Source organism: Coturnix japonica, chromosome 21 (assembly GCF_054131305.1).
Source record: "Coturnix japonica strain WE chromosome 21, WE-NBRP24, whole genome shotgun sequence".
NCBI lineage: Eukaryota > Metazoa > Chordata > Aves > Galliformes > Phasianidae > Coturnix > Coturnix japonica.
Window position 1 is genome coordinate 3,820,698 of NC_140683.1, and position 12,111 is coordinate 3,832,808.

Consider the following 12,111-nt stretch of genomic DNA (forward strand, 5'->3'; position numbering starts at 1 on the left):
GAGATTCTGGAGAGGATGGACTCCTGGCAGGCAAGTAGCAGGGTGGCACAGTGGTAGCTGCAGAAGGTTTTGCTGCCGCTGCCCCGCGGCGCTGGAGCAGCACCGGTGACGTCTGTCACTCAGTTGGCAGCAGCTGCCTGTGATAAGGATCTGGAGAATCACCTGTGCAGGATCAGGGTTCAGCACATCAAGGTCAGGGCAGTGGCGGAAGAGTGGAAGATGCACGGGGGGGTGCGGGCCACCTGCTGTGCCCAGATCAAAGGGGCGCGAGGTCAGGGGGCACAGCCAGCCCGGCCGGGCCTGTCTGCGGAATCGCTGCTTCAGGTTGTAAATCTGAGGGTGATTTCATTAAGTCCTTCTGGCTGCTGTTGGGGCATGAAATAATAAAATTTTATATCCGCTGCCTTTCCTGCTTCTGGCAGCCAGATTGACACATTGTTGTCTGCAGTGTTGTGGTGTTCTTAAGAAAATAAATGGAAACTATTAACTAATTAGAGGCGAGTCATTAAGCAAATGGATTTTAGACTAGTGAATTGTGCCTTCATAATAGCTTCACGTATAATATACAAAATAGCTATTAAATTATGAGGGTTATTTTAAGATTCAAAATGATTACTGGAAGGTAAATCTTCTTTGCAATTACAATGTTTTCAATATATTGATCTGTTTGTGTCTGTCCATCAATCCTCACAGTCGGTTTGGTTTGTGTCTGGGCACTGTTTCTATTAGAGGAGCTACCCAATGCCATCATTCATCTGAGTGTGACTCGGTGCTTTTTATGGTAGGAAAAGCAAAAGCTGCCAGTAGTAAATGGTGAAAATAAAGTAATGTTTAGAACGAATGGTATTAGTAGTATTGGTGTATATTTCTTCTGGCATATGACCCAAGTACAGCAGAGGTGCACCTCTTAACATTTCTATATAGTTCCTCAGTATTTTTGTTAACTTTCACGGGAAACATTTAAATTACTTGAAGTGTGGCTGCTTGTGAGCAGGACAGGTTGCACTAACTGCTGCTTATTTACTGACCTAGTGTTTAAGGCCCCCTGGAGTTTGTTTGAAAAGTTAAGAGATTTTCACAGTAAAGGTGCCATTTCTGAAATTTAAAGTGCTCTTTTCACCAGGAGATAAGTTCTCTCTGATTAAGTCAGTAATTCTTACTAAGCCATGTTTATAGAGGCCATAAACAATGGGTTCAGTGTGCTTGTTAAACCAGCTTTCCTTACCTCTCCACTCTTTTAAACAGAGACATATAAAATAAAAGGCAGGTGTAGATGTTAGTCCGATTTGGGTGCGTTTAGATGATTAATTATGGCTACAAGGAGTCCAGGAAGGATGGTTAAAAAAGGCTTGCAGTTGTAATCTGTGATGTTCGGTTTCACTGAATCACTTTTTTTGGCCTAGCAAATCTGTAGTGTGCAGAAAGTTTAAATAAGCAAACTGTAATATTCATGTTTCCTCTTGTTTTTACTTCTCCACCTTTTCTGCAAAATCTGACCGTACCGATCATAGTCCACTCTATTTAGCAGGTATCATCTCATTTGTAAATGCTGTTTTCATATTCAGGAAGTTGTGAAATGTGGAATATGGCTGTATACAGCTTAGTGGCTGCTTTTCTGTAATCTGAGAGAACTGGGACAGCTTGCAAGGCATACCTGTGAAATAACCTTCATGTTGTTGCAATTTGTAGCGTGCAGTGGGATTTAATCTGAAAACAGCAATTGGATGCTTGGAGTTTTTATTGAAATTCTAGCAGAGTAAATGCTTTAATTTCCAGGTTCAGCTCGGCTGATACATACTGAAGTCAGCTAAAGAACCATTTCATTATTTTCAAAAGCCCTTATATCTATCTGAGAATATCTTTATTAAAAAGTGTAGTGATATGAAAGAAAACAGGTCGTGGTGAATCAATCAGTCTGCATTTCTCTGGGATAAAGCACAACTGGACCACAGAAAAACTGTATTATTTATTTATTTATTTATTTTGAATGCAGTGCCAGAGAGATGCTATAAATCAAGTTATTCTCTGGTGTTTTATTAAATTTGAGCGTTTGTCTCTAGGGAAATCCACCGTCTTAATACGACTATTGAGGTGTTTAAAGTAAGGTTGTGCTCTTTACTCTGTAAAGGCATAGGACAGCATTTAAATGTTACCCTGCCTTTCTGATACAGTCATTTCTGAGTTGTATGTGGAGGTGATTACAGTGACTAGCATTTATAGTCCATGCACTGTGAACTGAATCCCATTGTACTATATGCCTTGGCAGATATGTGCTTGTGAAAAGCCTATGCGGCTGCAGAAAATCCCAACGTTTTGCTGAAGGGAAAGTTTGAAATCATCACCAGAGTTACAGAAACACCCATTGACAAGTTGGAGCACATTTGTTGCTTCTTTGGCAGGAATCAAGAGAAGGTTTTAATTTTTTCTGTCTTGTCCTACTAGCACTTGATTTTGACAAGCTTCTGGCTTTAGTTAAGTACCTTGCAAGACCTTTTTGTATGGGCTTTTTAGACTCCTCTGAGTATAAGTGAGATTTTTAATTTTCTGAAACAGGAAGGAGCAAATCAGTTTGTCTGGTGCTTCCGGACTCCTAGAAGGAGCGAGACTCCTGGATTGCTTTAGAGTTTATCAGATGCAGCCAAGGGAGTGACCTTTGGTTCCTGAAATGGAGAGGAAAGTACCTTGGTTTATCATGTGGCACTTGTGCTTTTTGTATGGAAAGCATTAAAAGTAGGGTGTTTTTTTTTTTTCCATTAAAGTTAAAGAAAATCCTCACAGAAGACCTAAACTTAAATGTCTACAAAATGTTTTTAATAGTTACTGGCTTTTTTGTTTGTTCTCCCCCCACCACTCCTGTAACTACACAGCAGCTTTATTTATAGACAGGGAACTGAGCCTTGAAAACTGAAGGTAATTATTTAGATGCCTAAGGCTCAACGTTGCCATTGTTTTAGAGCTCTAGTTTCATTCGTTTAAAGAAAACAATTCCCTTCACCCCACAAAATCTTAATTACAATATGTGAATGTGTTTGTTCATTTTCTTCCTTGATAACACACATTTAGTCCTGCATATCATAAGTATTTGTGTTCTTGAATGTTTGTTTACAGCGCAGTGGGAAATTTCCTTGATCACCACATTTTGCAGTTACGCTTCTTCTGGTTTTGAACTTAGAAAACTGAATTTGCAAAGGGCATAACTTTAGTCAGTAAAAACAAAAAGCCAACTACAGAAAAAAAAAACAAGAAAAGAACACTATGATTCAATTGACTTGATAGTGGAAATAGTATCAAAATAAATACTTAAAGGTTGTTCTTGTTTCTCTGCATTAGAGATACAAGATTCAGCACTGATTCAGAAACTGAGCCGCATCCTTTACTTAACACATCTCTTACCTGCTGGAAAAGCCACTAATTATTGTTATTTAAATTAGTTTACAAATACAAAAAAAAAAAAAAAAAGCTTCAGATCTTTACTTTGCTAGAAGCTGTTCAACGTACGAACAGCGTTTCAGAGTTGAGATGAACATTAGCAGAGGTGTTCGAAGTAACCCTGATTGAATAATCTCAGCCAGTAACTGTGTGGTTTCAAACCACATTTCAGAATGAGCCATCTTAGGAACTCCCTTCCACAAATGGAATGTTAATTCTTTAACACGCTAAGGTGAAAAAATAAAACAAGCAGTGACAGGAAGACAAGAATGTTGATGTTTTCTTTAAGAGCTCCAGTATTGTAACACCGTGATGTCGTGCTGTCAGTTGTGTAGTTTATGCATAGGATTTAACTCCTTGCATTTATACCTTCCTTTCCCTTCTCTTGAATTTGCTTATCTTTAGAAAGTGAGAAACATGGCCCTGGAAGATGTAGTGATTCTTAATGTAGACACCAACACACTGGAAACCCCTTTTGATGACCTTCAGAGCCTACCTAATGACGTGGTATGTATTAAATTATTTTATTCAACCATTCCATTACATAGAGCCATAAATCCATTTGACCTGTTTGTACCTTCAGGCATCCCATTGTGCTGCTCTTAATATTTTGAGCAAACTATTCTACCTCATTTGGGTTTTGATGAGCATTGTGCATTTTCATCCTGAACTTTGATACTAAGTGGGCTGTTTCATATTCATTTCTATCACTGCTCAATGCAAATAATTAACAAACTTATTTTTGTTCTCATTCAAACTTCTGGTAATTTATGTTTTAGTAATTTGATAGAAACGTAATATTCGTGTTTGATCCATCCCTTTACTGGGACAAAAATACATTCAGCTTGCTACTTGCTGCTATAATTATCTTCAGCGAAGAGTGGAAATGTGAATCAGAGTGTAAGAAGATATTTTTGAGTCAGAGGGTGACTGTTTAGGAGAAAAGGGAAAATCTGTGGGGTTTTTTGTTGTTTTTTTCTTTAACTAGTTCAAAATATTGTGCTGGCAGTAAGATCTATACCTTTTCATGTGTAGTTGAGAAATAAAATTGATATGCAGGGAGCTCAATATGAGCTGGTCTGTTTGACGAAAAATTCAAGTAATGGTGAATACCCGGTGCCTCCTACTGTGACATCCCGTCATTTCTCTATGATCTGTGAGCCATTCTTCGAAAACAGTGAGCTGAAGATAAAAGGTCCAACTGATTGTGAACATGTTGGCTTTAGTCAAGCATTTAGTCTATAAAAGTTACTTCCATGAATCTTTCTGGCTTTTTATAGTTTTTCATTTTGATTTCACTCCCAGCATCCAAATCTGCCAGCTGGTCATCACTCATGCCATTATCCGCAACCCGGGAAATGACAGACTTGTAAATTTCACGAAATTATGTAAGAAATGTCTGGATAACAGTGAGTGCTGGGCCTCAAACATGTATATGATTTGTCAACAATCAAGTATTATATTAGACTTTATGAGACTTCATTAAAGGAGCTGTTGTAGGCACACTGTAGAACATCAGAAGAGACTTTACCAATAAACACAGAACTTCAAGCTTTGGAATGCAGTAAATTTTAAGAGACTTCCTTCCTTTCGTTATTTACTTTTACTTTACTTTTTTAACAGTAAAGAGTTGTGTTTTATTAGTTCAAATTTCTTGATTCAGTTTTCCACAGGTCTGTTTAAAAGCTACATTTTGTCTTGGAGGATGTTTGGAGCGTAGCAGAGGAAGTGCTGCCAGCAAATTCAATTAACTGGCATGGCTCACAAATAGCATGTAGGGTGTAATTTTTTTTTTCTTCTTCACAACTGCTATATAAATACAGTTGGGATTAATATTTGTTGTAACAAAGCTTAAACTTGAATTGTGTTGCTTTGTGTAATTAATGTTTGGGATCACTGTTTATGTTTTACTTAGCTTCGTTTCATTATTTTTGTTACCTAGATAATAAAGTATTCTCCTCCAGGTCTTTTCCTTTCCCTCATACTGCTTAATATTTGGCTTTGACCACTAGAGAGCAGCTGCTCTTCTTTGCAAGAATTGAATTTCTGTCAGTTCTTTCATGCATCATGTGTTTGGAACTGTAAGTGGATCAAGTTGTTCATCTCAGCAGGGAGACTCTAAAGCCAATCCATTATACTTTTTTTTTTCTTTCTTTTTCTTATTTTTTTTTTTTCTTCCCTGGAAGGATGGGGAGATTCTGAGTGTGTGTCCCCCCATGGATCTCAGTCTAAAAAGATGCATTTATGATCTGAGAAACTAAAAACGTCTTCAACAATTTCATGCTCATAAATAGCTGTTTTGTCAGACTGTTCTGCCAGTTTTCTACTCAGTGTGAGCATGCACTCAGTAATTCATGCACTGCTGAATATGCATGATAGTTACTTTGTTAAATTAAATGTACCTATCTTCAGTAGTGAGGACAAACATCTGTGTGATGCATTTGCCATTGGGTAATTAATCCTGTGGAAAAAATTGTAAAGCTCTTTTTAGTTTTTCCCTTTCCTTAAACAGCCTTTTAAATCAAGTAAAACAATGCCTTGAAACCCTATGATTACTTTGGAGTTTGAAGTATTGGACCATACTCAGGTTTCAGGATAGTGATGTTGCTACCTATACGGTAGTATAGTATATCAGTAATCTCAGATAAACTTTCATCGCTGTTACTCCTACTGTCTACATGAACAGGGGCTATAGTGAAATGTCTTCCGAGTTAACATCTGCGTTGCAGGAACAGGACAGTATTGATACAGTTCTGGTGGAACCAAATTAAGTCATTTCTTTGCCTTGGTTACCTTGGCAGTACCAGGTAGCAAGCAGAATTCAGGTTGGGTCCCTGAAAATCAAGGTGTGTACTACTGTGTTACTGATTAACTGAAACGTGAAAACTATCCCTCCATCACCTTCTGCTTCTGATAGCTTGCTGAAAATCTGGCAGCATGAGAGCACCCTGGGAAGTAACTTTCCTTTAAAATAGTCAATATTAAAAGAAGAGATTTATTAAGGACTGTGATTACAATAAGTGCATCTGCTGCTGACAAGTCTCCTACACCACCGTCTGTGTTGCAAGGAATAGCAAAGAGAGGGGGTAGTAATTTTTTTTTATGCAACCCTTATGGATTTATCATGTATTTCCAAATAAGTGTCATCTCCTAGGCTTAGTTGTAGCCAGAGCTTCATATTACAAGAAATAAAGTACGAACTGACTCTGTCAACTTGTAGTTTTTATTAAATGAAGCCCTGCTGCAATGCCTAATGTACAGTATGTAGCAGCAAAAAGATCTTACGTATCTGATGACTGTGTACTGTACATTTGTACTGCTCTATGAATGTTTTAGGCTGTCAGTAATTTGGTTTTGTCCATTCATTAGCAAGTTGCTACAAGTGGGAAGCCTGTGTTACGGTTTTTCCACTTAGTGGGAAATTAACTGCTTGCAGGACAGCAAGAAGTACTAAACTACAACTCTACAGGAAAGCCATTTCCTTAAAGGTGAATCCATTTTTATTTCTTAGACTGTGTTTGCAATAGAATGTTTCTTGCTTTATTCATGTTGACAACTGAAAAGCCTTGGACCTAATTAAAAGAATTTCCACTAGCACCTTTACTGAACCATTTCATTATGCTGCATTGCACAGATTGCATTTTGAAACATGGTGATAGTTTAAATCTGACCTTTAAACCTGAACTGCCAGAAGTATAAAAATCTTCTTTAAAACACTCTCAGGGTAGACTGCATGTATATGTGTCTGTTTGGCTAGAAATAATCTTCATATTGAGTGGTCACAGTCTTATTTTTATAAATGTACCACTGTTTCTTTTTAGGCAAGAGAAAATCATAATTCTGCTTGTGTGCTAAGCAGAACTTTGTACTGCAAAATCTAATTTGTCATGTGTATTAACTTTTACCAGAGTAAAAAATGAACCTTTTTTCTCTTACTCATTAGTCTCTTAACATTTAGTTTTCTTAAAATGATGACATTCCTATTGCATTGACTTGATATAATAAATAAATGAATGCATACATAAAACAGACATCATACAGTGTTAGATTTAATCTTAGGGAGAACAAATGAGCTGAAAGCTTAAGGAATAAGCTAAATATCTATCAGAATTCTATAGAGAAACTGAAACACAGTTCTTCAAACTTTCAGTTTGTTGTGCAGCTGAGAATAGAGTTTTCCTTGTACACAGATGGTTAATGGTTAAAACACGCTAATGGTTAAAAAACAAACCCACATATAAAAGCGTTTGAAATGGATTTAGAAGTTTTTCATGGACAGAGGCATTTTGTTTCATTTTTAAGATCTACCTGTAAACGATCTACTTAACACAGGAAATGAAGTCCTGTTTCATCGTCACAACTATCGTTGGGCTCCTTCAGACATGGAAGAGTTCTGTGTGTTGTTCAAGTTTGAAATCTGATTAAGCTGTTACAGTTAGAGAATATCAGAAGTGTTTGAGAGTCATGATCTCACTGAACAACTGTGAGCTTGATTTTGGGACGTGGTAGACTTTCCACTGAATCTCTTATCCTGTATTATGTCAGTATGTTCTCATAGGCTCATTAGTGCATGGATCATTGACGTAAGCCACAGCATCCCAATGTATAAACAGTACTGGACATGCTCTTGATTATTTCTGTTACCCTATATAGCCATAATGAAAATTGATGCTGCAGGGAAAAAAATAAGAGGAAGAAGGAAAAAAAGTAAAAGCAAATCTTTAAAAAATTGCTTTAATAAAAATAGGTGGAAATATCTAGTTTTATATATTTATGTATTTCAAACCTCACAACATGATGAGGAGTTATTCCCTTCCCTATGGAAACAACAAATGAGTGATGTGCTTTCCAGAGAGGTAAGACTGAAGCAAACGAGCAGTTGTTCCCTAATACCAAAGTACTGAAGGCAAGTTTGTAGCAAAACTCCAAGGCAGAAAAAACTCATGATATAATTTTGGAGATATGGATGAGGCCAGAATAAGGTTTTTGTTCTGAGAATGTAGATTGAGGTTCTGGAAAGGTCCTGGAAGTTAATCTGAACATTTGAACCATTGGGGTATGTTTTATGAGGTATTGTCCAGACTCTTGGAAAACACAGTTGGTTGTGTTCACTGTGGCAGCATCTCCCAGTTTATTAAATTGTACTTCTAAAATAGCTGTTCAGTGCTGGTCTAAAGGAGTTTTTCAGAATAGCATTTGAGTTAAGGGAAGTCTCACTTTTTATTGATAGAATTATGTCTTTAAAGACGTAATAGGTATTTTCATGGAGTTATGTTCTTGTGCAGGTTGGGGTGTCGGGCTTTCCTGCATCCTGTGGGAGGGCCGGCTTCTTCCTGCCTTCTTTGTGACGAATCCCACCGCGCTGAGCTGCCTTAAGAGCACTGGTGGAATTTGTTGTTTTTGTATTGCTGGGTGTTCTGTGAGATCTGTCTCAAAAAATTACCTTGTCCTAGTTCTGTCTTCAGTACCAAAAAATTGCTACTGACATAACTATTTGTTAATGATTTAACAAACCGGATCACGGTTGCAGCACAGGCTCGGCAAGCTTGATGTTTGTCTTTGAAAGGTTTTTTATCTCCTTTCACGGCCTGTGTTTGGGAGAGAAAAATGCTGTCACTAACAATAACATATAGGTACACCACCTTAGTTCAGCAGCTCTCAGCACCAGGAAAGGTATCAAACTAAGAACCTCCTTGTGTGTCTGAGCAGTGCTGAGTGCAGAGAACAGCAGTGGATGACCCTTACAACTTCAGCTCTGGTCTACATAGAAAACATCTGCACGTGGAGGGTGAGGCAGGGCGGGCACATGGGCAGCCCGGCCTCCACAGGAACAGCTTATATTGCCTGCAGTGAGGGACAGAATGCTGCTGTTGATGCGGGGCTGGAAGAAGCAGTGGGCTCAATGCTCTGCCCTGCGCTGGGTGCCCGCAGTCAGGTGTTTGTGTAGGCACCTAAGTGTGGGAGGAGGGCTGAAACGAAGCTGTCGTCGTCCTGATGGTTCCACAGTAGTCAAACCTGGGAGGACGGAAATGGCAGAGTAATAATTTTAGAGCAGAAGACTTCAGCTCTGAATTAATGATGTCCTTTTTTGTTGTAACTGTTGTTGAGGTGAGAGCTGTGTCCCGTGTTGTGAAGCTTTGCTTGTGATACAAGAGTCACCTGCACTGGTGGTGTGATTTCAGGTTTCTGCTCTGAAGAACAGATTGAAGAAAGTTTCTACAACCACTGGAGATGGTGTTGCCAGAGCTTTTCTAAAGGCGCAGGCGTCTTTCTTTGGGAGCTACAGGAACGCACTGAAAATTGAACCCGTAAGTGGGGAAGAAGTTGGGATCTGTGGGGTGGGTTGGGGGGACCGACAGGAGTTCAAAGTGCATAACCCACTACTTGAGGTCTGTATTTTGGCCACCTGGATAACCAGCAATTAAAGAAATGCAACAAGCATGATCAGGCACATAGAGAGAAAACCTCTCAGGAGAGCAAAGAGAGTTGCTTCCTTTAGAAGGGAATAAAATTAGAAGAAAGATGATAAAAAATTATTCATTAATGATCACAGGAAGCTATTGTGCAGCTGACCAGCAAAACCTCAGTATTCACTGTACTGGTTTTGAAGGCAGTAGAAGATTTGTTTCTTTTACTGTGATATATGTTTAAATTTGAAACAAATACATGCCAATTATGGAATCACGTGTTTTAAGAAGGTAGTAAAAATTAATAAAGAAATTGTGCTTTTAGAGAAAAAAAGATGTCTGGAGTTCTAACTACTGACACTAAATGTCCTCTTAGAGAAATTCAGTCTCGTGCTTCTGGTTCAAAAACTGATCTGTAGTTAGCAATGATTCCATGCCATCTGAGCGGGGGGAAGATATTTCAGTACTTGATCCTTTATTTTATTGCTTCTAGTGAGGCATCTGCTCCTGGCTTACTGCAAGTGCTTCGTGGACTTAAATACAAGTAATTCCAGCCAAATTCACTTATTTCCATGTTTTGTGACATTTCTATGAGGTACTTAGGAGGTTTCTATTAAAGTGTGTGCGTTAGCTGATAGACAGTCAAGAGAGATGGTGTGATGAGAACTAAGGTATAATTTGTGAGATACATTCCAGAAATATGGGGAAATGGGACAAATGAAAATACTAAATGTAGAGTGTTTTGCAAAACACTTCCTAAAAATGCCATATATATTCTGTTCCTATCCCTAAGTCTTAATCAGAGGAAATTTAAGCATATGCAGTGACAGAACTCAGTGTGGTGGTCACAGGCTTATTTGATCTGCTGCTCTTTCGACCACTGGTTGCTTCAGAGGATGTCTGTAGAGGAGAAACCATACTCTTACCTTAGCGCCACCATCTCTCATCAACAAACATTTGGAGAGCTTGAATACCCCTTGGAGATGCTAAAACACATTCTGAGTGTGAGTGAGGATGGTGAGGGGAGTAAGAATGAGGGTTTGCTAGTTGAACAAAGGTGTATTTGGCTTTTCTATGAAGACAATTTATCTACATGCCAGACATTTTTATTAGTACTCACCAATCTAATTTTAGTCGTTGTGTAAAAGAAAGGAAGTTGAATGGCTAGCACAGTGCTTGCTTATTGAGGTTCAAGATGTTTCTATTATTAAAATCTCATTGTTTCTGTTGTTTGTTCTACATGTTATTCTTAATGCCAAAGGAAAAAACTACTCAGTCTGAATTTTAGAGTCTTGTTATCACCGTCAAATAAGCATTGCTCCAAGAAGGCGTATTCAAGGTTCAAAAGGGACTTCTGAAATCAGTGTAATTCCTTCTACTTCTTGCTTTGGAAAATACATGTATGGTGTGCGGGAGGATGGGGAGAGAGAATAAATAGCATCAACTTGTACATGCATAGTTGCGTGTAAGTATTGTGTTTTCAGAGGTGAAATAGTGGTAGATATTTTAATTGTTGTCCATATAAATAACAAGGATGTCAGGGAGACCTCCTCTTATTTACACAGGCCGTCTTGTTCTCTGATGCTCCTCCCCGTAGTTGCCAGGCAACTCTGGGAATATTGGTGTGTGCTTTGCCTGGGTGTGTGAGATTATCTAGTTAAGGAATTTGTGAAGAAAAATAAAAATTCAAATTGCTTTTCTGGAAATACCATCTGGTATTTTGAAGGCTGAATGTTAAAGATGAACATTCCAAATTAGTTGACAATGGCACATCCCTAGAAATAGCAACTTCAAGGGACAGTGAACCTCAGAAGTAGAAGAAATTTAGTTTGTGGGTGATTTTATCAAAGAAAATGTGTAAATATAATCACCCAGATATATTATAAACTGTAACTTTAAGGATTGAGAGCCAAAAATTTCAAATCATTATTTCCCAAGTCATTTTATACATTAAAAATCTGATTTCAGATTATAAATTTTAATATCATGTCCTATGTAAAAATAATTTGCAAAACATAGCAAGTATTTCTTTCGTGTGCTGAACACATCAGGATCAAATGGCCTTGGTTCTGTTTCCAGCTCTGCCACAGGGCAGCTTGTAGGGTACTGAGTGGGTCACACAACTACTCTAAACTTTGCTTCATTTTGAAGTATACCAACAGTGAAATCAGTTGCTGAGAAACTTTTGTTGCTCTCGGGAAAACCATGTTTCAAAGTTAACTCAAAGCTGTTGGAAAACTTCATCTCAAGAAGATGCAGCAAAGCTGCACGCAGT

At 38.2% G+C, this 12,111-nt stretch overlaps 1 protein-coding gene across 31 annotated transcripts in view; it reads left to right on the top strand.

Annotated features, from left to right (window-relative positions):
- Window positions 1-12,111, top strand: part of DENND1A (DENN domain containing 1A) — a 176,974-nt gene that overhangs the window by 99,551 nt on the left and 65,312 nt on the right. For 27 of the 31 annotated variants that reach the window (XR_014936214.1, XM_032448081.2, XM_032448087.2 and 24 more), the window contains 2 exons: window positions 3,835-3,936; window positions 9,612-9,737. Coding sequence is in view for 30 of the 31 variants with exons in the window: in XM_032448081.2 (XP_032303972.2) it covers window positions 3,835-3,936; window positions 9,612-9,737 (228 nt within the window). In the remaining variant the exon portion in view is untranslated. The remainder of the gene's footprint in view (window positions 1-3,834; window positions 3,937-9,611; window positions 9,738-12,111) is intronic. The other 4 variants (XM_032448086.2, XM_085521080.1, XM_085521067.1 and 1 more) reach the window with 2 other exon arrangements.